General features: G+C 38.2%; 1 protein-coding gene and 1 non-coding gene across 2 annotated transcripts; both read right to left on the reverse strand.

The window, feature by feature from the left end:
• Positions 1-519: 519 nt before the first annotated feature.
• Positions 520-24381, reverse strand: LOC132493039 (mitochondrial import inner membrane translocase subunit Tim23). Its single transcript, XM_060103096.1, has 7 exons — positions 24141-24381; positions 21506-21564; positions 14228-14321; positions 13925-14009; positions 11353-11411; positions 9457-9567; positions 520-1051 (listed from the first exon to the last, which is right to left on the reverse strand). Exons 1-7 carry the CDS (start codon positions 24244-24246, stop codon positions 936-938), a joined length of 630 nt encoding a protein of 209 aa, XP_059959079.1. The 5' UTR covers positions 24247-24381; the 3' UTR covers positions 520-935.
• On the reverse strand, positions 11927-12130 carry LOC132501618 (small nucleolar RNA SNORA74). The gene has a single exon (XR_009534271.1). It is a non-coding gene; the product is annotated as a small nucleolar RNA SNORA74 (small nucleolar RNA).
• Positions 24382-24433: the final 52 nt, after the last annotated feature.

A 24433-nucleotide genomic window follows, 5' to 3' on the forward strand; every position in this document is an offset into this window, starting at 1 on the left:
TGAAGTTCAGTGCTTTTCTGCCAAATTCCTTCTAACTAGATGCATTCAGAAAGGCCCTTTACTTTCTCTAATCAATCACAATAGCCACCAGTTGTTTAGTATTCATTATGTATATGTATAATGTGCAGTGCAATCTTGTCTAACTTCATTTCAAAGATGAGAAGACAAACTCAGAAATTAAATAACTTGTCCTTATTTTCTTTAGCTTGCTTTCCCAAGGCTTCCTAAAAACTTACAGCTTGTGTCTACGTCATCACTTTTTCGAATTATCCCCAGTAAGATGAGTTAACACGTACAGAATCACGATTGTTGCAGATTGTTCTAGCACAGTACACTAATGGTATAACGGTTAATCTGAAATATCTTGAAGTTGTGTAGTGTCAACTCTATTGGAGAAAAATTTTAACCTAGTTGCTAATGCTGCCAGTAGCCCTTCATTTCAACACAAACATGAAAACATGTTTTAGCCTAGAAGGGCAGAAACAAATGCCAAGAGTAACTTTGGAGACACCCACTATGTTTTATGTTGGAGTTATGACTTTGGTTCTGTTTTTACCCTTTATTGGGAATACAGGGCAGTATTACAGTCTTGGATTATTAAATGAACAAATGTGGTGATACAGCATTGACAAGCATGACCTGAATTCTGGGAGTAAGTGGTTTTCCAGTTCAGGGGGTAGGAGAAAAAACAGGTGCAAGATCTTCTTTAAAGGAGAAGAGAGCCACATTACTCAGCCACCAAAGGGTTTTGGCTTCAACTCATTAATGGCTGGAAGGAGTGCCAGTCCTGGTCAACCATCCATGATCTTCATCACAGCAAACTGGAATCTCCTTTTTCAAACTAGTTGCAGGTAAAAGAGTAAATGACTCCAGACTGACTTATAAATTGATCTGGATGACTACTAAAGTGTCCTCCGTTCACCAGCTAGTACTCTTCAGAGAGACTGTTGGAGCAAGGAGCCTCTCATGTGCTCCCAGTTATTATATAGTGCGTAGAGGCTTGTAAGAGTTAGTCCTGCCAGGCCGCCTCGTGCCACCCCTCGAAGACCACCTGCAGAGGAAAAACAAGAAAATAACAGCTTTGTATTGCATACTGTTGTAGCATCACAGGGTTAACTAAGAGTTTCCTAAAGCTGAGACACTCCATTCATGTTTATGCAGATTCCATCCCAAACAGGAGAATAAGCTGTAAAAGTAATAAAAGAAACCAAGATTGAAGTTCAGGAGAGAGAGATTCCCTAAATCAGTTGTTTAATACATAAACTATACTTTCATATTCACAATGTTTTTTTCACTTTTAATTTCACAATTTGTATCTAAGATGATCAGCATAATTTCTTAACTTTTCTCAATCTGACTTGATCCTAGAACACTTCTGGACAAGATCTTATGCTTATCATTGAAGTCGCAGCCAGATCAGTAATTCCCTGCTAGTGATATAATTTAGAACTTGGGACTTCCCTGGTAGCACAATGGTTAAGACTCCAAGCTCCCAATGCAGGGGGCCCAGGTTCGATCCCTGGTCAAGGAACTAGATCCCACATGCATACTGCAACTAAGAAGCCGGTAAGCCATAACTAAGGAGCAGCCCGCTGGCTGTAACTAAGGAGCCTGCCTGCTGCAACGAAGACCCGGCGCAACCAAATAAATAAATGAACTTAACTGGCACTGTCAACTGATGTAAGGCTGTATGTAAACACAGTGACACCCTCTTTGAAAACAGTGTTAACAGCCTTTGGACTCTGCACAGGTCCTCTAAATATTAACTTTGAAGACTCAAGACAGAAGTGATAAGATGGCTATAATCAAGCTTTGAGTTAGATGCTGATGAAGCACCAACTCCCCTGTTGCCTATTCCTACCTTGATGTGTCAGAAAATCTCAACTAATGAGCAGTGAGGCACTTATCATCATACTAGTTGAAAAACATTCAAGGATTAGACTTTGAACTGTTTCTGCTTAACAACAAAAGAACAATTTTTCATGTGGAAAAAGATTAGGAATAGATATTTTCATTTGAAATGCAGAAACAAAAATGTTTCAGTCAGTTACTTGAAAATAGTCCCCAAGTCTAATAAGAGGAATGGGGGTACCCAAAGAAGCTTTTAAGAAATAGTGAAACTGTAAGAGAATATCAAATAAGTAGGGATCACAAACTTCAGGCGTAGCCTATATTGTACCTATGGAGTATTTGTCCCAAGTCACGTGTTAGGAAGGCAAAGGTCCAGTGGTTATACCTTATTATAGGCCCTTTAGCTACGAGCCAGTAAATTCCGTGAAATTCATGACACTGCTGAGTTAGAATGCTTCAGACCAACCCTTTCTGCAATGAATGTCTTGCCAGATGGCTTCAGATGATAAATTAAAGGGCCACTCCCTCTAGGAGGCTCTCTAGCCTGAAGACTTAAGATAGCTGACCTGCTTAAGCTTCAACTATGAAGTGCCCTAATTATCTCTTAAACAGACCCAAACAGAAACTGCAGGCATCATCTGTAAACAGCTGTCAAATATGTGGGAAGGAGGATCAGAAACATAAAAAAAAATTAAAGTAAATGGGAGATATCTCCTAGAAGTCTACATCATCTCTTTATATCTTGCCACACAGACTAGGCATGACAGTTGAATTTGCAACTGTATTCAGTGTGGTTGAAAAATTAGAAAAATGATATAGGGGAGGTAATTGAAAGCACAATAATTTCGCAGACACCATTTCCTGGGACCATACGTTCAACTTCAAACTAACTCCCCTGGACCTTTGGCCGATTACAAGTCCACAGGACTCTGAAGTCTGCCCACTGGTTTGGAATTGGCTGCAAACTGTTACTTTCAGTTAGCCTTTTGCTTTGAGTGTCCTAGGAACATGGTTTCTACTTGGCCATTTTAGAAGGATCTTCACACTACTCATCTATCAGATAGCAAGCCTCCCTGGATGTAGGTACTAGGGGTAATAATGAAATTGGGAACTATAAGGATTTAAGATTCTGGGGACATAAGTGGCACACTGTATCCCTCAAGAAAAATTTATCCCCTAGAAAGCCGCCTACTTTCTGACCAAAATGAAACAAACTAAGTTCAAATCAATTATGTTACTTCTCTGAAGGCTAGAAAAAAGTTGATTCTAGTAAGACACCAAATATACGTAAGTGCTTGATTTACTAATAATCACAGTAACCCTGACTCAAGGGTAGGCTTTCATTACATGTTTTAGTTTTAATTCTTTCCATTAATTTCAGGGTTTTCCAGCTGGTTGATCTGTTAAAAGTTTGACAGCCTTGGCTTTAGGCTTTCTGTAATAAAACAACTTTTGCCCAACTGAACACAGGAAGTCGATTAGCAAATAAACTTGCTTTGAACACAGAGTAACCAAATGAGGCCAATGGTTAATCTCTATAAAGCAGAACAAACATGAGACTTGTGTGTCACAGTTTTATCTTCTATCTTTTGGATACTTATACAACTCTTCCAGAAAGGGCAAATATCACCTCTTCTAAACGTGGGAAAATGAGGCCCAGAATATTTAAACGCCTGGTTTATGGGGTATAGAGCTGATCACTGGCAGAGCTAACACACTGAACTGGTAACTATTTTAGCACAAGGGTCAGCACATTTTTCTTGAAATGGCCAGAAAGTAAATATTTTAGGCTTTGAGAGTGCAAAGGCTATGTAGGTACTTATATAACCATTAAAAATGTTAACTATTTAAACATGTAAAATACATTCAGTGAAGAGACAGGTATCTGGCCAGCAGGAGGCTATGGCCCTTGCTTTAGAGGAACAGCCTTACATACAGAGGTGGCTACAAATTCCATTCAACAAATGTTTGTACTACTTAAATTTTTTTGTTAAAACTATTCTTTAAAACTGTGATAAAATACAAATAACATAAAATTTACCATTATTTTTTTTTTTACTTTTTTTTTTTTTTTTTTTTTTGCTGTACGCGGGCCTCTCACTGCTGTGGCCTCTCCCGTTGCGGAACATAGGCTCCGGACACACAGGCTCCGCGGCCATGGCTCGCGGGCCCAGCCGCTCCGCGGCATGCGGGATCCTCCGGGATCGGGGCACGAACCCTAGTCCCCTGCATCGGCAGGCGGACTCTCAACCACTGCGCCACCAGGGAAGCCCAAAATTTACCATTATTAAGTGTACAGCTCAGTAGCATTAAGTACACTGGCATTGGGCTACCATCATCCATCTCCAGAGAACTTTTTTCATCTTACAAAACCAAAACTCTGTGCCCATTAAACAACAATTCCCTCCTCCCCTTCCCAATCTAATGCCTAATTTAATTTTATTACATTGATACATCTTTGCTCATTTTAATTTTTATTATCAAAGTAGTCCATATAGATAATTTTAGAAGTCAGGATAGTACAAGATTTTAGTGATGCACAACAGTCTGGTGTACTCATCATTCTTACCCTAATTCCCAGTTCCCAAAAGCAACTACTTTAATTCTTTGCTTTTTACCTGCATGTTTCTAAAGAACATCTTTATCTTGCTATTTCTTGGTATTTCAATACTAGATATTGTCTATTGATTTCCTACTAGGAAAACTGTGTCAAGTCTTGTAAGAATTGTACAAAATATGCTTATGGCAGAAAGGTTTATATGTTATCTCATTTACAACTCTCTGAAGGGAATAGTCACCCTTGTTTTATAGACAAAGAAACTCAAATTCAGACAAGTTATTCTCCTATTTACACATTTATTTAGGGATCCAGTGCTAGTCAAACTCAGTCTGACTCCAAAGCCCACTGTTTTTTTCAGCATACCAAATTGCCTCCAGCATAGAGAAAGGAGATTATCAGGGAAATTTCTTGAAAGGGGTACTAATAATTGAGCTGGGCCTTAAGGATGGACTGGATTTCAAATTTATCTGTTTGATCATACGACATGCATGAGAAAGCTGTGGGAGAAAAGGCTGGGAAGATAGGTTAAGATTAGAACATGGAAGGCTAGGGTGAGAAATTTGAAGTTAGAAAGGAAGTGTGTCATCATCACAGGCTCCTGGGTAGGGAGTATTAGAATTAGAACCTTCCTTGAGGAAGATTAAGCTAGAAATAGTAAGTAGGTAAGAGACTGGAGGTAGAAGTCTAATGTCAAAATGGTCAACGGAAATACTGTTAGAGAAGTTCAGGGCTTGTGATAAGGGCCTCAGCTCTCAGGTGATGGATGTGGTAAACTTCATAACTGATGGAATGAGGGGACAGAGAAAGAAAGGCAGAAATCAAAGGTGATTAGGCCTGCTTCCTGCTTCTTGTTTTTTCTTTCTTGGTTTTGTAACAGAGTGGAAGCAGTAGGTGGGACTTTGAACTGCACTTCTGGGCTTTCCTGGGCTTCCCGAACCACTGCCCCATCCAGTCCTTCCTTGCAATGCCAGCGCTTCCATGCAGGACCAAACTCACTAAAATATCCCAGCTATTTTTGAGCCCCCATGTTACAGTGTCCTTTTAGAACTAGTCTTTCAGTGGCTGTTTTTCTGCAGGTGGTAGGGAGTGTCCCAGACCCCTCTGAGAACCTTATGCAAGTTTTAGAGGATTTGGAAACCCTGACTTAACATCTCCTGGTGTAAACTATGTACTCAGGAGAAGGGTGAAAGTTTAACTCTCTGGAAGTTACAATAAACAATTTAAGGCTTGTAAGTAAATGGAAATGCCCTAGTACTTAGATGGTAAGAATTAAAGTCCAGGTAAGCCAAGTCTTTACACTGGCCTATGAAGTTCTACCATCTATATGATTTGGTCCCTTCCCACTTTTTATCACTCCAGATTCTATTACTCTCCTGTTGCCTTTCTTTCCTCTCGCTGTTGTGGCCTCTCCCGTTGCGGAGCACAGGCTCCGGACACGCAGGCTCAGTGGCCACGGCTCACGGGCCCAGCCGCTCTACGGCATGTGGGATCTTCCCGGACCGGGGCACGAACCTGTGTCCCCTGCATCGGCAGGCGGACTCTCAACCACTGCGCCACCAGGGAAGCCCTCCCATTGCCTTTTAACTCCCACTTCAGGGCCTTTGTTCTTGCTGTTACCTAAACTGCACCCTCCAGACATCCACTTCATGGTCCCTCATCTGTCCATCTTTGGTCAGATATCACCTTTTCCTTGAAGGGTGTCTTAAAACACCTTGGTACATACAGTTTTGCATGTATGCCTTTGTGTGCTGTGGGATAAATTGCTGAAAATTAGATGACTTGAGCAAAGGATCTACATATTTAAAATAGTAATAACTAATGCCAACATTGCTCTTAAAGTACTTGCTTACCTTTGCCAATAAGCATCATCTACCATCACTTTTTAAAAGCCAGGTTGTGAAAAATATTACCTTAATGTTTTATTTTGCTTTTCCCTGATTGCTTGTGAGCAAACTTCAACTGTTTAGTGGTCGTTTGTCTTTCCTCCTGAAGGGCTTTGTCATATCCTTACTCCACTTTTTACCGGGTTGTTGGTTTAAGTGATTTGTTGAAATGTTTTATACATTATGGCAGTTAGCTCTTTGGAAGAATGTTGATGCCAGTAATAGAAATAAAGAAGTCATCAAGAGGCTGTTTGTGGCATATGAAGTTTAATTTTGAAGGCCTGGCATTCATTGAGAAGTAGTACCTTTTAACAATAACCCTGATAATTGCTTAATTTGAAGAACTGTATTTGTTTATCTTCTTACTTTTACTTAGCTTGCTTTTATAAGGTGACTTTCTCATGGGAGGCACAGGATTAACAGGTAAGGAATTTTCTGTGAGGGGGAAAGGGGCACCCATATTTTTTGGTTTCTGAGGCCTTGTTTCCTGAAGATAAGTGATCAGGTCTCTTCAACATTCCTCAACTTACGCATGATAGCAAAACTACAGCTGTTCTCATTCTGGTAAAATACTGGTCATTAGATTTTCACATGGTATAGGAAACCTAATAATGACATTTCACACCCTCTGAAAAATATTTACAGAGTTCATTAAATAAAGCATTAGATCTGAAGTAAAGCCACACCATCAGAATTATTCCTTTAGCCTCTTTTTGGTCTGACAACTACCCACCTTCTCATGTATTTTCCCTCATGGTTTTTCTTTCTACAAAAGTAGCTTCCATACCTAAATTGAATCATATTGCTTTCATTCTAAACTCCTTCCTTAAAAAAAAAAAAAAAAATCCCTATTTTAGAAGCGTAAACTGGGGATTGGAAAGATTTTAGGTCAACAGGAATTAACCATTCTCTAAATGTAAACTTCTTTCCTCAATGGTTTATGCTGATTCTAGACTAAAGAGTGCCTAAACTCTTTTCCAAATCCTTGAATCTATAAGTTTTACAAATATTCCTGCCACACAAAACTCATAATTCTGTGCTCTGTCTTAAGTAGAGTGTAAACCAGAAATCAATAAGACACTGATTTGCCTTTGTTAGAGCAATTTTGATGCGCTGACTTAATTGTTCAGCCAGGAACTACGAACCAATGTTGGAATTCTGGGTCAGCAGATTATTTACCTCTTCTATGTTCCCCAATTGCAGTGGAAACTGAAATCTACTTGTCACCTGACATAGAATTAATGAATATTCTTTTTTGCCCCTTCTCTTCTGAGCCAAGAGCCTACTCTTCCATAATTGATGTTGGAGGTGTCCCAGGTGGTGTTATAAATGCTACTCCCGCAAGGAAGTTCTGGACACAGAAATCTAGGCTCTCCTTTTCTGGATAATACCAAGTATTCAGCCTTTCCCTTTTTATCTTTAAAATACGTGTAATATGTCTTAAATGAGATGGTAATTCAGTACATTTTTATACTCAGGGCTGCCCTTGACACAGGAAATGCCATAATGGCTTACCCTGAGCAAGAAAACTGGGATTGGTGGGAACTGAGCTGGAGCTTCAGTGCCATCCACTGGGGTAGCTGCTCCTCAACCTCAGCTCCAGCCATCTGCCACCACACATAATGTGAGCTTAGTGTCTTCCATTTGTTCAAAAGAAGCTAAAATTTCCAGACTTTCGTGTGAAATCTCCTGTTTTTTAAATTTTAATTTGATTTTTAATAAGCATAGTTTGGGCCAACTAAACTCTTGATGGCTGAGTGCCACCCTTGTGGTGCCAATTAGGGTTTTCAATTCCTTTGTCTGATCCCAAAGATTTTCAATGTGGAAGTATTTTTAGGTTTTTAACAAGGTTCTTCTATGCCAAGGTAACACTTTCATGGACATAAAAGGTATTTACTGTCTTATTCTACCTGGCAGCTCTGTTGATGTGTGTAAGCACACGCATGTGTTGCAGAAAGTATTGCGAGCTCTTAAGAAGAAAATTCCCAATGTGATCCATTTTCAAAATTAAAAAAGCCTCTTACTCTCAGTTATATCAGGAAATTTTGGATTTTACAATTCTGTTGAGACTTCTCTTATTTCTTTCCAGTAAAAATGAGGCCAAAATACTACTTGATATTTGTGATAGAGGAATTACATAAAAACGAAATTACTCAGTTAAGTGTCTAAAAGCATAATAAAGCAATCAAATAAAAGTACTTTTCAGAGGCTTGAGTATAGAACATATGTAGTTTAGGCAATTTAAAACAGAAATGTGAGAAAAATCTGGGGCTGTCACTAGTTATATGATCTTTTAAGAAAGATCATCTTAATACCGTACTCATCTATAAAGTTGGGGTGTGATGATTATCACTTCACAAAGTTTGAAATGAAACAAGTTATATTAACTGATTATTGCTGAGAGTGTAATCGTAACTCAGTGAATGTTAATTTCTTTTCCATCTTAGAGGAGAATTTGATATTTGATCTTCATCCAGTTAATTTTGACTCAACTCTCAGGGTTTTGATTTTTTATTTTTCCAAAACTGAACGGTATTTAGTCCACCCATGTTCATAACAGCATTATGCACAGTAGCCAAAGTGGAAGAAACACAAGTGTCCATTGACAGATGAATGAATAAACAAAACGTGGGTGGGACATACGTACAATGGGGTATTATTCAGCCTTAAAAAGGAAGGAAATTCTAACACATGCTACAACATGGATAAACCTTGAGGACATTATGCTAAATGAAAAAAGCCAGTCACAAAAAGAAAAATACTACATGATTCCACTTACGTGAGGTACCTAAAGTAGTCAAATTCAGAGAGATAGAAAGTAGAATGGTGGTTGCCAGGGGCTGTAGAAGGGGGAAATGCAGAGTTGCTGTTTAATGGGTATAGGGTTTCAGTTTTGCAAGATGAAGAAAAGCTCTGGAGATTAGCTGCACAACAATGTAAACATACTTAACATTATTGAACTGTACACTTAAATGGTTCGGATGGTCAATTTTATGTTATGTGTATTTTACAAAAAATAAAAACCAAAATCCCAAACCACGAGATGGCAGAGAACATTATACTACAAAAAAAAAGTATAACGTTTCCTTTTAAACTACAGTATGGATAAAAAGCATACTTCAACTGTATTAAGAGACAGCTTCACCATTTAATAGTACCTACCTGTACATTTATACAACATGCCCGTCATGGTTCCAGCTGCTACTGTGTTGAGGTCATCTTCTGCACCTCGTGTTTTTTCAATGATGACACCAAATGCACTATAGAGCAAAGCTATAGGGGAAATGGAACTGATCAGTAATAAAAAAGTAAACTGAAAGTCAGTGTGGCAATTATATTTAGATAAATGTATTCTACAGGCATTATAAGTATTCACAGACATATAAACAATGATCACTGGAACACTGTTTGTAACAAAAAAGGCCTAGCAACAAATAAAATAACCTTCAAGAGGGGACTGATCCAGAAAGAGACTTTCTACATAATGGAATACTATGTACTCACTTAAAACGCAGGAAGAGCTCTATTCACTAATATGTAAAGCAGGCACATGTGTGTATGACTCTGGATATGCAAGAAAATGTTTGGAGAGATTCAGAAGAAATTTATTAGCTATTTATGGAAAGTACTACTGGGGAGTCCCAGGAAGAATATCTTTAATTTTCACTTCCATTTTATTAGTAACAGCTGTAGTTTGGGTTTAGAAACAAAAACAAAACACATGTATTTCTATTCTAAGAAAAATATGACTTCCAGGAATGTGAGATCTGGTTCCTGCACATGTAAAAACCCTAAGACTAGCACTATTTAGTTTTAACAAGATCCTCCCCCAAACTACCATTCTCTTATGCCTGTAAAGACTGATTAGCCATGAATGCATTAACCCTTCTCCTTACCCTTTCTCAAAATTATAGCCACATTTGACCCCTCAAAATTATACCAAACTCAGCCTTACAACTCCTCTGCTGTGATGTTTTTATTCTTCTATAAGGGTTCTTCTTCCTGTTTCAATTTATTTAACTGAAACTAAACTTGAGCAGAACATTGTGACTGGTCACATTACAAGGGAAACATACAGGGTGACTGGCGACCCCAGTCTGCCCAGAATTGAGGGTTTCCTGGAACATGAACTTGAAGTGCTACAACTGAGAAAGTCCTGGGGAGACCAGCATGACTGATTACTCTGGGCACACAGGCACAAAGGAGGGTGACTGTACTTGGTGGAAGGGCACTGGGGTCATGGGCAGCATATGGAGGCAGCCATTTGCTATTACAGTGTGAAAATGTACTGCTTCCAAAGCCCATGACAAGGCTAGGATCTCACTCTGTTACACAGAGGTTTTTCCTATTTTTTCAACAAGATGCCTACATTTTCTCTTACTTAATCTGCCACAAGTAAAAGATTTTCAGACTTTCAAATAAAGTAAACTTTGGATTAGGGCATAAGTGCCATAAGTAGGCTTATTATAAGTCATGAGTAATCAAAAGAGTCAATCATTCATAAACATTACAGTATGAAAGCATTTGGTCCTAAGTACTACTACATTATCCCTTCCTTAGAACTGCAAATGTTTTCAATGTCTACAAAGGCCCTATTACAATTCTGGCAATTAAGTCTGGGAAATCTAATTAGGTAAATAGAATGATGAATGGTCTATTAGGAAAACATCAGGACGGCTGGATTAATCTATCATATCTTACTACAGGAACTTGAACCTCTCCTAACAAACAAAACCATTTGCCTTGAACCTAAATTATTTTAATTGCATTTAGTTAAAACATGATTTTATTTGGTGTCTTGCTGAGACAGGAGAGTATGCAGGGCTTAAAGCATTTAGAAATGAACGTATTTCACAATGATATTAGCAGCTGGGATTCTTTTGTTATACAGTTTATCGTCTTCTCCTAAGTAGTATCTATACTACTCACCAGAGTGGATTTAAACATAATTTTTAACATCCCAGGACCAGGATTTTAGTTGATCAAACTGTTCATAATACATGTACATTCTTTCTTTGCAGTAATAATAATTTATTAAAAAGTGAGATATCTACTTACCCAGAGAACCTAGAGTATTAGCCCAAAGTGCCCCTTGCCTGGTCACCATATTCAAGATCCTACCAGGGCAGAAAGAGATAGAATCTGTATTTAGAACCAGTATTCCTTTAGTATTTAGAAAAACCACAATAATAGCAATTTTAAATGTATAAACGCAATACACAAAGTTTTCTTAATTTTAAAACTTAACACCTCCTCAGAATTCAATTAGGATAGCTTTTACTTTATATAAATATAAATGAAGATTAGATTAAAAACTCCAACATTTTTGGGCAACAAGTAAAGAAAATTCTAATTATTAAATGTGTAAAACTATTAAATATATAAAAGGTTTGAATGATATCCTGGAATGTATTTTATAAAGAAGTTTACAAGAAACTGATCTATGTTAAAAAAAATGACATAACAGACAAACTAGCTTATAATTAAGTTTCTTATGTGTGGGAGGTAATATGCATATTTAGAAAGTTAAGTAGAATCAGAGTGTGGAATATCATGGAATATAAAGCAAAATTAAAGACAAATACTCAAAGGAAAAAGTCATCCAACTAGAATACATGAAGAAAGTGCACTCTGTGTCTGCTCCCAGACTAGAACTAAGCAGCCAAAGTGAATGCTTAGCACACTCTCAAGGAAGCACAGCGCTGCCCTCATCCAGTGTCAGACATCACCAGAACAGTGACGGAGGCAACTGGAGGAAGAAGACAGAACACTGCTCTCCCAGCAGTGTAACACTGTCACAGGAATGGTTCTGTCCTGACAGCTGACTACTGCTGGAGATTATAGAATCACAACAACAAACAGTAAAAAGAACTCATTTAATTAAAGCACTCATTTAAATTAATGCTCAGTAATAACAAAAATCTGTGTTACTTTTAAAGGATTTAAAAAATTAGTAATGATTACAAATATGTTACACATTTAATTAATCTAATTATGGTACATATTTACTAATATATTAAGTTTAGCACTTAATTGTTTTTCATTTATAACAAGCATCTAAAACTATTAATTTTCATTACTGTATTGCTGGTGGCACTGCAAATTGCCAAAGTCCTTTGGAATGTGATCGGGCAACATACGTCCACTTAACTGGGGCCTTACCTACTTCCCACTTTAACCCTCTCTCAATAGATTAAAGGCAGAAAGTAAGGAAACTTACCCAAGATCCCAAAACAGTAAGCAATGGAACTGGGCTTTGAAACTACATAGATTTGTCTGGCCTGAAACCCAATTACCTTTCCATTTTTAAAATGCTGTCTCTCTATTTGAAAGATCAGAATTATTATACTAAAAAATGGTAAGTGAGATTTAAAAAATCTGACTTCAGAAATGCAAACCAATTTGACTCTCCCCCAAAATTAGTAACTATGATGGTTTTAAGAAACAAAGATTATCTTTTCTAAGAGAACTTCCACTTTCAAATTGGTGTTCAGTAATATGATGCTGGGAATTTGTTTCAAAATAATATGGAAGGGAAGAAGGAGGTGGGACATAACTGGTCCTGGTGCTGGTTGATGGTTGTTGAGCTTGGGTTATAGTTCATAGATGTTCACTGTAGTACTTTGTCTACTTTTGTATAGATTCAAAATTATCCATAATACAAAAAGTAAAAAAAAAACTGGAGTAAAGAACAAATATTAAGAATATAAATACAAAAATATTCAAGGATCTGAGCTTGTAAAGCAAGGGCAGTGATCCATACAGTAGTAGAAATATGAAAAACTTGACAGGCCTTCAGGTTTCCCAAGGTCCGATTCTAACACACTGCTGCCATCTGCTGGCTAAGAAACATAGAAGGAAAATGGAGCTTAAAGGGTCCTAAAATAAAAACCACGAGCCACTGAAGAACACATACTGGGTGATTCCACTCATATGAAGCATAAAAACGTGAAAAACTAAACAATATATTATTTAGGGAACAGCAACAGGAACTGGCCATGTTTATTCCTTAAGCAGGGTGAAGATACATGTTATATATACTTTCTGACCTTAATTGCACTTTCCCTTCTTTGCAAACTTCAGTTTCCTAAGAGAACATTGTCTTACTCCTTTTGGAACCACCTCTAAGTTCTAGGGATTTCATTTAAATTTTCTGCACCTTTGCACTTAAGAAAAGGAGAGTGAAGTCAATGAGAGCTCAAGTCAAATGTCGGCAGAGTTAGCAATTACTCTTATGTGCTTATTTCTTCACTTATGATGTCCTATGGTTTTGCACACCCCTGAACAATCCAAATAATGTACTAGTAATTCAACAATTTGAAAAGCATGTTATATAGGCCTGCAAAATGGAACAGGTGTAGCTGAGAAGTTAGGTTAGGATAACACCAGCTGACTGAGGGACACTGACTCAAAAATCACTCCATCTAAAAGCTCAGACCCAGGACTTAATTCCTAAATTCCTTTTATTTTGAATAAGGGAAAAACAAAACAAAACAAACACCGGAAAAAAAAAAAACTGACCAAAAAGTATACCAATACTCTAAACAACTGTAATCTCAAGGTGTGCTCATCAAGCCAACAAAGTAGAGATTAATATTCAAACATCACTACATCATTACATGAGACTTACTGTACATTTCTTGGTTTGGACCAGGCCATGTTCTGGGTTTCCTTCAGTCCTAGCCGTAGACCATTCATTGCCCCAAATGCAGCCCCTGGCAAATCATAATAACAATTCATTCAAATAATCATCTATATATTAAAGAACAACTATACTTCTGATTCTTTTTCATTTTTATTTAATAATAAGAAAAATGTAAATAATGATTTTCAAAAAAACAACCCTGAAGGTGATATTTTAATTGCCTTTGCTTTTAAGCACCTCTGACTACTTGGACTGAGGATACTTAAAAAAACATATATAAATACCAACCTGTCATACAACATCCTCCAATGGTAAAGAAGGCCAGTTCAAATCTGCCCCGGGTTTTATTAGCTCCAGTTGGTAAAATAAACTCATCTGTATCCTACAGGGATAACAATGAAAACCAAGTTGAGCTCCCCTTAAGACATAGTACTTGCAAAGTGTTTAATTTTTCAAAGGAGTTTTTCACAGAATGTAAATCCGTAAATTAACTAAAACTCAACTATACTTAGTCAAACAAAAGTAAAACTTTCTGCAACAAAAGGAACATGTAAATCAAAATGAAATGAAATATACAACATATATAGTTATGCTCATTAGTTCTTAGGAGAGATTCTTGCCCAGAACTTTGCATCTTAATGTAAGTTTGATAGATTATAGGAAATTTGCCTTCATGATAAATTTGAAAGTTTAGGAAGGCCATCTCTAGAGAAAGGTAAACTGAAAGCTATGAGAGATAACAGAATACCAGTCTGGAAGGAGAAAATAACTTTCACTCTGTAGCTACTATTTATCCAGCACCATTTTACTATATGTAAGACCAATGATCATAAAAAATGAGCAGAAACTATAAAAGTACAACAGTTTGGATCACTTACACAAGGGCAAAAATCACCTCCTTAACAATTCTTAACTAGTTGTTTGCAGGGCATATATTCCTTTGATAATCTTAGAAAGCTTACTAGATCCACCTTCTAGTAAATGCATACACAAAATTTGGTATGAACCCCCTGAAGGTCAGCCAAGAATCCTAGGTTGAGAAGTGCTACTGTAAGAGCACAATAGGATTGATTTCACAATACAACCCACTTTTTTATGATGAACAAATACATTTTTGCCAAGCTTTCCATACAAAAATGGTTAAAATGAGCCCCTGAAGGATAGCACACACACTTAGCAAAAAACACTAACAAGTAAACATCCCTTTGGCAAAATACTGACCTTTGGTAAATGCATTCCTGATTAGGAAAACTGTACCTCTGCACTGATTTTTGATTTCTGGCTTGTGCACACGTTCTTACCAAAAACTGTACAATAAACAAGCCCACGTACTCTCATCACACAGAAATGGTCTGTTGGGCAATGATAAGCAAACTCTGAAAAATTAAGTGTCTAAATATATTTATTATACATAGATCTGTAAATTCTGGGTGTTTCAAGTTCTGGGTGTATTCACCGAACTTGAATACAGAATAGAAATTATTGAGTCTTAGGAAAAGGAGGAAAAATGATTGAACAGAAGTGAACAGAGCCTAAGGGCTATGTGGGATACCACAAAGCAGACTAACATACAGACCATGAGTTATAGAAGGAGAGAAAGAGAATGTTTGAAGAAACATTGGCTGAAAACTCGCCAAATTTGATGAAAGAGATGCATATGAACATTCAAGAATCTCAATAAACACCAAGTAAGATACATTCAAAGACACCCGTACTGAGACATGTTAAAATCAAACTTTCGAAAGCTAAAGACAAAGAGAGAATCTTGAAAGCAGCAAGAGAGAAGCAACTTATCACATACAAGGATCCTCAATAAGATTAACAGCCGATTTCTCAAGAGAAACTTTGGAGGCCACTAGACAGTGCGCTGACATATTTGAAGTGCTAAAAGAAAAAACCGTCCACCAAGAACCCCATATTCAGCAAAACTGTCCTTCAAAAGTGAAGGAGATATTAAGAAATTCCCAGATGAACAAAAGCTGAGAGTGTTCATGACCACTAGACCCGCCCTGCAATATATGATCAAGGGACTCCTACAAAGTAAAATGAAAGGACACTAGACAGTAACTCAAAGCCTTATGAAGGGATAAAGATATTAATAAAGGCAAATACATGGACAATTATAAAAGTATTACTGTAACTTATGCTTTTGACTCCACCTTTGTTTTCTACAGAAAGTTTAAAGCATTTAGAAGAATTATTAGATGTTTTTGACCACATGATGTATAAAGATATAATTTTGTGACATCAGCAATTGAGAGGGGCAGGGACAGCTGGTAAAGGAGCAGCATTTTTGTATGTTACTGAAGTTAAACTGGTATAAATTCAAATTAGTGTTATAACTTTAGAAAACAGCTGAAGAATACATTTAAAAAAAAGGTTATGAGAAAGGAATTTAAACAATTCCTTACAAAAAATCAAATAAACACAAACGAAGATATTAATGCAGGAAGGGAGGGACAAAAAAGCTAAAAGGCTTATAGAAAATGAAGAGCAAAATGCCAGAAATCTCTCCTTATCAGTAAACACTTTAAATATAAATGGATTCAACTTTCTAGGCCAAAAGACAGAGATTAGCACAATGGACTAAAAAACATGATCCATTTATATGCTGTCTACAACAGATTCACTTTACAGCCAAAGACACAAAGATTGAAAGTGAAAGTACGGAAAAAGATATTCCACACAAATAATAACCAAAAAAGAGCAGGGTGGCTATACTAACATCAGAAAATATAGACTTTACAGCAAAAAAAGGTTACAAGAGACAAAGAAGGACATTATATCAATAAAATTATCAACATAGCAAGAAAATATAACAATTATAAACATTTACTTACCTAGTAACAGACCATCAAAATGTATTAGGCAAAAGTGATGGAATTAAAGGGAAGAATAGAAAGTTCTACAGTAACAGTTGGTGATTTCAAAATGCCACTCTCAATAATGAATAGAAACTGTTATAACCAGACAGAAAATAAGGAAATAGAGGAGTTAACACATTAAGTCAACTAGATCTAACAGACATATGCAAAACACTCTACCCAACAATGTACACATTTTTCTCAAGTGCACATAAGTCATTTTTTAGGATAGACCATATGTTAGGCCACAAGTTAAGTCTCAATAGATTTTAAAAGACACAATACGAAGCACCTTTTCCAACCACAATGGGATGAGTTAGAAATCAATAACAGAAGTAAAACTGGAAAATTCACAAATTTGTGGAAATTAAAAAAAACACCTCTTTAAACAATCCATGGATCAAGGAAGAAATCACAAGGGAAATTAGAAAATACTTAAGAGGTGAGCAAAAAAGAAACACAACATACCAAAACTTGTGAAACTCAGTGGTGCTAAGGGGGACATTTATAGCTATAAATGCCAACATTAAAAAATAAGAAAGATCTCAAATCAAAAATCTAACTTTACAACTTAAGGAACTAGAAAAAGAAGAAACTAAACCCAAAGCTAGCAGAAGGAAGGACATATTAAAGATAAGAGCAGGGATAAATGAAATAAATTACTAGAATCAGAAATGAAAGTGAGGACATCACTACTGATTCTACAGAATTAAAAAGGATTATAAGAAAATGTTATTAACAACTGTATGCCAACAAACTGGATGCCCTTGATGAAATGTACAAATTCCTAGAAACAAAACTCATCAAGAAAGAAAATCAGAAGAGACCCATACTAGTAAGGAGACTGAATCACTTATAAAAAAACTCACAACAAAGAAAAAGCCAAAAAGCCCCAAAGCCCTGGATCTCATGGCTTCACTGGTAAATTTTACCAAACATTTAAAGAACTAACACTGGGCTTCCCTGGTGGCGCAGTGGTTGAGCGTCCGCCTGCCGATGCAGGGGTCACGGGTTCGTGCCCCGGTCCAGGAAGATCCCACATGCCGCGGAGCAGCTGGGCTCGTGAGCCACGGCCGCTGAGCCTGCGCGTCCGGAGCCTGTGCTCCGCAATGGGAGAGGCCACAACAGTGAGAGGCCCGCGTACCACCAAAAAAACAAACAAACAAACAAAAAAACTAACACCAATCTGGGGGTTCCCTGGTGGCCTAGTGCTTAGGATTCTGGGCATTCACTGCTGTGGCCCAGTTCAATCCCTAGTCAGGGAACTGAGATCCCAAAAGCTGTGTGGCAGCGTGGCCAAAAAAAAAAAAAAAAAAAAGGACTAACACCAATTCTTCTCAAACTTTTCCAAAAAACTGAAGTGCAGGGAATACTTGGAACACTTCATAACTCTTTGTATGAGGCCAGCATTATCATACCAAAGCCAGACAAAGACACTACAAGAAAACTACAGACCAATACCCCTTATGATCAATGATGCAAAATCTTCAACAAAATTCTAGGAAACCAAATCCCACAGCATATTAAAAGGGTCATACATCATGACCAAGTGGGATTTATTCCTGGGATGCAGGATGTTCCAACAAATGAAAACTATCAATGTAATAGATCATATTAACAGAATGAAGGGAAAAAAACCCACATGATCACCTCAATTGATGCAGAAATAGTATTTGACAAAATCCAACATACTTTCATTGATAAAAACACTCAACAAACTAGGAACAGAAGGAAACTACCTCAACATAATAAAAGCCATATATGAAAAACCCACAGCAAATACCATACCCAAAGATGAAAGACTGAAAGCTTTTCCTCTAAGATCAGGAACAAAGCAAAGGATGCCCGTTTTTTTTGCCACTTCTATTCAACACAGTATTAGACGTTCTAGTTGGAGCAATTAGGCAAGAAGAAATAAAAGGCATCCAAACTAGAAAGAAATAAAATTTTCTTTTTTCACAGATAATCTTATATGTAGAAAATCCTAAAGACTGCACCAAAAAAACCCTGTTACAACTAATAAGTGAATTCAGCAGAGTAGCAGGATACAAAGCCAACGCAAAAAATCAGATGCACGTCTACAAACTAACAATGAACAATCTGAAAAGGAAATGATGAAAACAATTCCACTTACAATAGAATCAAAAAGATTCTATTTACAATAGAATCAAAAAGAATAAAATACTTAGAAATTAATTTAACCAAGGAGGTAAAAGTCTTGTACAAGAAAACTACAAAACTTGCTGGAAGTAACTTAAAAAGACATAAAGAAATGAAAACATATCCCATATTCATGGATCAGAGACTTAATACTGTTATGATGTCAGTATTACCCAAAACAATCTATAGATTCAATACAATTCCTATCAAAATAGGAATTGACATTTTTGCAGAAATAGAAGAACCCATCTCAAAATTCATATGGAATTTCAACAAACCCCAAATAGCTAAAACAATCTTGAAAAAGAACAATTCTGGAGGACTCACACTTGCGAATTTCAAAACTTACCAAAGCTACAATAATCAAAACAGTGTGGTACTATGATGTAGACCAATGAAATGGAAGAGAGAGCCCAGAAATAAACCCCTGTACATATGGTCAAACGATTTCTGGCAAGAATGCCAAGACCACTCCAAGGGGAAAAGACAGTCTTTTCAGCAAACAGTACTGTGAAAACTGTATACACACATGAAAAAGAGTGAAGTTGGACCTTTACCTAACACCATATACAAAAATTAACTCAAAATGGATCAAAGACCTAAATGTAAGACGTAAAACTGTAAAACTCTTAGAAGAAAACACAGGGGAAAAGCTTTGTGACAATGGATTTGGCAATGATTTCTTGGATATGACACCAAAGGCAAAGGCAACAAAAGAAAAAATACAAATACTGGCCTTCATGAAAATTTAAAACCTTTGTGCACCAAAAGACAACATCAACTGAGTAAAAAGGCAACCCACAGAATGGGAGAAAATAATTGCAAATCACGTATCTGATAAGGGGTTAATGATTAGAATCTATAGAGAACTCCTAAAATTCAACAACAAAAAACCAAATGAACTGATTCAAAACTGGACAAAGGACTGGAATAGACATTTTTCCAAAGAAAATACACAAACGGCCAAGAAGCACATGAAAAGTTGCTCAACATGGCTAATCATTAGGGAAATACGACTCAAAACTATAATGAGTTGCCACTTCACACTCATTAGAATACCTATTACCAAAAAAACCCAGATAACAACAAGTGTTGGTGAGAATGTGAAGAAACTGGAACCCTTGTGCACCGTTGGTGGGAATGTAAAATAGTACAGCTGCCGTGGAAAACAGTATGGCAGTTCCTCAAAAAATTAAAAATACAACTACCATATGATCCAGCAATTCTACTTTTGGATATATAATCAAAAGAATTGACGGGCCTCCCTGGTGGCGCAAGTGGTTGAGAGTCCGCCTGCCGATGCAGGGGATACGGGTTCGTGCCCCGGTCTGGGAGGATCCCATATGCCGCGGAGCGGCTGGGCCCGTGAGCCATGGCCGCTGAGCCTGCGCGTCCGGAGCCTGCGCGTCCGGAGCCTGTGCTCCGCAACGGGGGAGGCCACAACAGTGAGAGGCCCGCATACCGCAAAAAAAAAAAAAATAAAAAAAAATAAAAAATAATAAAAAAAAAAAGAATTGAAATGAGAGTCTGGAAGATATTTATACACCAAAGTTCACAGCACCACTATTCACGATAGCTAAAACATGGAAGCAATCCAAGTGTCCATTGGACAGATAAGCAAAATGGAATATTATCCAGCTTTAAAAAGGAAGGAGATTCTGACACACACTACAATACAGATGAGCCTTGAGGACATTATGCTAAATGAACCAAACCAGTCACAGAAAAATAAATACTGTATGATTCCAGTTATTTGAGGTACTTAAGAGTATTCAAAAATCAGAAAGCAGAAGGGTTGCCAGGAGCTGGGGGGAGGGTGGAAAAAGGAGTTATTGCTTAATGGGTGTAGAGTTTCAGTTTTACAAGATGAAAAGCATGGAGCTGGTAGGTGGTGATGCTACAATATTAGGAATGCATTAAATACCACTGAACTGTACAGTTAGAGATAGTATATTTTGTTAGTGTATTTTATCACAACTTTAAAAAATGGAAAAAAACAACCAAACCCCAAAATCCTTTAATCAACTAGTATCAGGGGGCTTCCCTGGTGGCGCAGTGGTTGAGAATCTGCCTGCCAACGCAGAGGACACAGGTTCGAGCCCTGGTCTGGGAAGATCCCACATGGCGCGGAGCAACTGGGCCCGTGAGCCACAACTACTGAGCCTGCGCGTCTGGAGCCTGTGCTCCACAACAAGAGAGGCCGCGATAGTGAGAGGCCCGCGCACCGGGATGAAGAGTGGCCCCTGCTTGCCACAACTAGAGAAAGCCCTCGCACAGAAACGAAGACGCAACACAGCCATAAATAAATAATAAATAAATACAAAATAAAAATTGCAAAAAAAAAAACTAGTATCAGGAAGAGATGCAAGCCAAACCCCCAGAGTTTGTGAGGGAAAAAAGGGTGAATGAAGACCAGAGACTTGGTGCCTCCAGATGCACATATCACAGATCAAGTCAACATAGGTACTTGGGGTTATTTTTTTAAATGGTAAGATAAAGGACCAAATTAGTAAAATAATAAAAGGACTAGTCTTAATCTTACCTGCACGAGATACCGTGGATCCACATTTAAATAAGGAGACAGAGGGTTCATACCAGTTACTAGAGAGAAAACAAAGCATTATATTGCAATAAAATTTTTAAAAGTTATTTCATTTAGCATTAACTTTGCTCTTGTTTTGTGTGTTTTGCAATTTTGATGCACAGGCTCAATGAATGTGAATTTTTCTACCGCTTTCTTAGCCTTATCCTTCCTGTCTGGCAGTTTAGAGGTTGCCTCTTCCTGGTGCCCTCAATCTTGCACTGGTGTCTCAGGATCTCATATCTACAAGATATTGGCAGTGATGTGGATCAAATAATCAAAGTAGCAGGAAGCATAGCCCAGATCAATAATAATGCTTATTTCTTTCTACTTTACTACAAAAATGCTTGACAACTATACAGATTACAAAATAAAATTGACCAGAGACCAATCAATTTTATGAGAAAAACATCGTTTGGGTTATGTGTTGTGTATAAATATTCTAAGGCAATTCCTTCAGATCTTAGTGTTGACAGTTGTTGACAGATTTGATTTACAGGGTAGAGAATTCTTAGGTCATCACCAGAAGGAAGGGGTCAGGGCAAAAGAAATGGGCACTCTCATGGGGCCAGACTGGAATTCTACTACCTTTGAAGACAGAAAAATCTATCAGGGAAAATCAACTTTCTCACATTTTAAATTTTATCTTTGGATCCTTCTGTATCTCAGCTGATTGTTCACAAACCTATCCATTACCCAGGACTCTGATCTTTTCATCAATTCAATGTCCTATTAGTTCTATATCCAATATCTATCCTGAATTGTGTTACTTACCATCTTTATTGCTACCACCCTAGGCCAACCACTAAATCTCACGTAGACTGTAGTAACTATCTCCTACCTAACCGGACTCCTTACTTGCTCTAGTCCCTCGAATTCACTTTCTAAATGGCAATTAAAGTGATTTTTTTAAAGAAAAGGAAATCAGCCTTAATGGCTTCCATTTACACCTGTAACCAAATCCAAACTCCTTACAAAAGGCTTACGCAACACTACCTTAGCAGCCATTCCTTGCCCTTCTAATCTCATTATCTCCCACCAAACCAATAGCTCTGTAGATACAATGGCCTAACAGCTGATCCTCAAACACTTGCCTCCCCCCAGGCATTTGTACTGTATTCAGGTCACAGCTCAAAGGTCAACACCCCTGAGTTGCTTTCCCTGGACCATTCTCAAATGGCTTCGGCTCCTATCACCATCTCAGGATCCTTCTATTGCCTTTACACACTTATCGCTAACTGAAATATTTTTTACTTATGTTACTTGGCTCACTTCAACAGGATGTAAGCTCCGTGAAAACAGCACTCATCTTTTAAAATTTAACTGCTGTCGTCCTACACCCAGAAAAGTCCATCTCAAGTACTCGGTGAATGGTGTTCACCTCTTGATCTCTTAATTTACCTTCAAGTCTTAATTAACGTAACAATGCTTCTTCACATTAAGGCAGTGCCCTTTGTGCTCCAAAACTCAAAGGTCCTGAGACTAATATACAAACTACATACAGTCATATCCTATAACTTATTACATACAAACCATGTTCTAGATTCAGTTTTTTTTAAACTAAATTTATCTATTATTTATTTTTGGCCGCACTGGGTCTTCGTTGCTGCACGCAGGCTTTCTCTAGTTGTGAAGAGGGGGGCTACTCTTTGTTGCGATGTGCGGGCTTCTCATCGCGGTGGCTTCTCGTTGCGGAGCACGGGCTCGCAGGCTTCAGTAGTTGTGGCAGACGGATTCTCAACCGCTGCGCGACCAGGGAAGTCCTAGATGCAGTTCTGACGCAGGTGACACTAGGAACTTTAAAGGGCGTTTTTCTTTTTGAGCATAAGAGACCTAAAGAAATAGTGCAAAGATTCTCAAGAGAAATCAGTTTTATGAAGCGCTTATCCTTCACCAACTTCCCACTAACTTTAACTCCAAGTTCTGTTCATCCAGTTGAATATCACAGTTAGAAAGTTCCAAAGATCTGGAATACGTATTCACACTACTTAGGAGAGGGCACAGGCAGGGTATTCGTGCTTCGGCACCCTAGATCTTGAATAATTCCTTTCCTAAAATTCTTATCGGCTTCTTTCTTCATGTCTATAAAAAGTTCTCTTCCAAGTTCCTCCAGTTGTCTCGAGACGTATTTCTTTCTCTCGTGTATGCATTAGTAATGAGTGTTTTACCTTGACGGCTACTTCGTGGTTTAAAATGTGACTTTGTGCTAAAAAGTTATGTATGGGCTCGATACGTGGAATGCATTTACTTGCAAAACTGGGCACTCTTCTGCACTTAGGGCCAAGCACACAGCCCAACACACAAGGAATTTGTGGGAGGAACGATAAGACACGAAGCTTGAATATAAAAGGAAGAAAACATGCAACATCTCCTGGGTCCAGGTCAACCACAGAGAGCTTCTCGGAATCCATGGCTCCAAACGCTCGTTCAGTGCTGAAAGAGCGGCCGCTCAGACACACTAAACCCACCACTGCTACTGAAGCTTGTGACCACCAGCAAAAAAAAAAAAAAAAAAAGAGAGAACAGGGCACATCGCATGTGTAGCGTGGCCGCAAGAACCAGTCAGAAATGTTCGTGAGCTAGGCCCAATACTTACGCGGGACTCCGGCCAAATCCGCGTGCGAGTAGCCTGCTCCACCGGCTCCGAAAAAGCCGGCCAACCCCCCAGTGGTTTTGTTGCCGCTTCCGCCGCCGCCCTCCATGGTATCGCAGCAAACTGCCCGTCTGCTTCTCCCCGTCTCACGCCGAGATTGCGTGCTCGGCCGTTTCTCCTCTGGAATAGTGGGGAGACCCGCGTAACCACCACCTCCTTCACACACTGACCTTCCGGGCGCCGGCGCCCGCGGAACCGCGCACTTCCGCTTTGCGACAGCGTACGACCCGGAAGCC

Source organism: Mesoplodon densirostris, chromosome 1, assembly GCF_025265405.1.
Source record: "Mesoplodon densirostris isolate mMesDen1 chromosome 1, mMesDen1 primary haplotype, whole genome shotgun sequence".
NCBI classification, from domain to species: domain Eukaryota; kingdom Metazoa; phylum Chordata; class Mammalia; order Artiodactyla; family Ziphiidae; genus Mesoplodon; species Mesoplodon densirostris.

Bases quoted from the DNA above. Each gene is read 5' to 3' on its own strand.
- LOC132493039 (XM_060103096.1), bottom strand. From the start codon at position 24,246: ATGGAGGGCGGCGGCGGAAGCGGCAACAAAACCACTGGGGGGTTGGCC. The intron at 14,322-21,505 runs GTAAGATTAAGA...TTATCCCTGTAG, and splicing joins ATCCACGGTATCTCGTGCAG to GATACAGATGAGTTTATTTT. The intron at 9,568-11,352 runs GTAAGTAGATAT...TTTCCCCTATAG, and splicing joins TAATACTCTAGGTTCTCTGG to CTTTGCTCTATAGTGCATTT.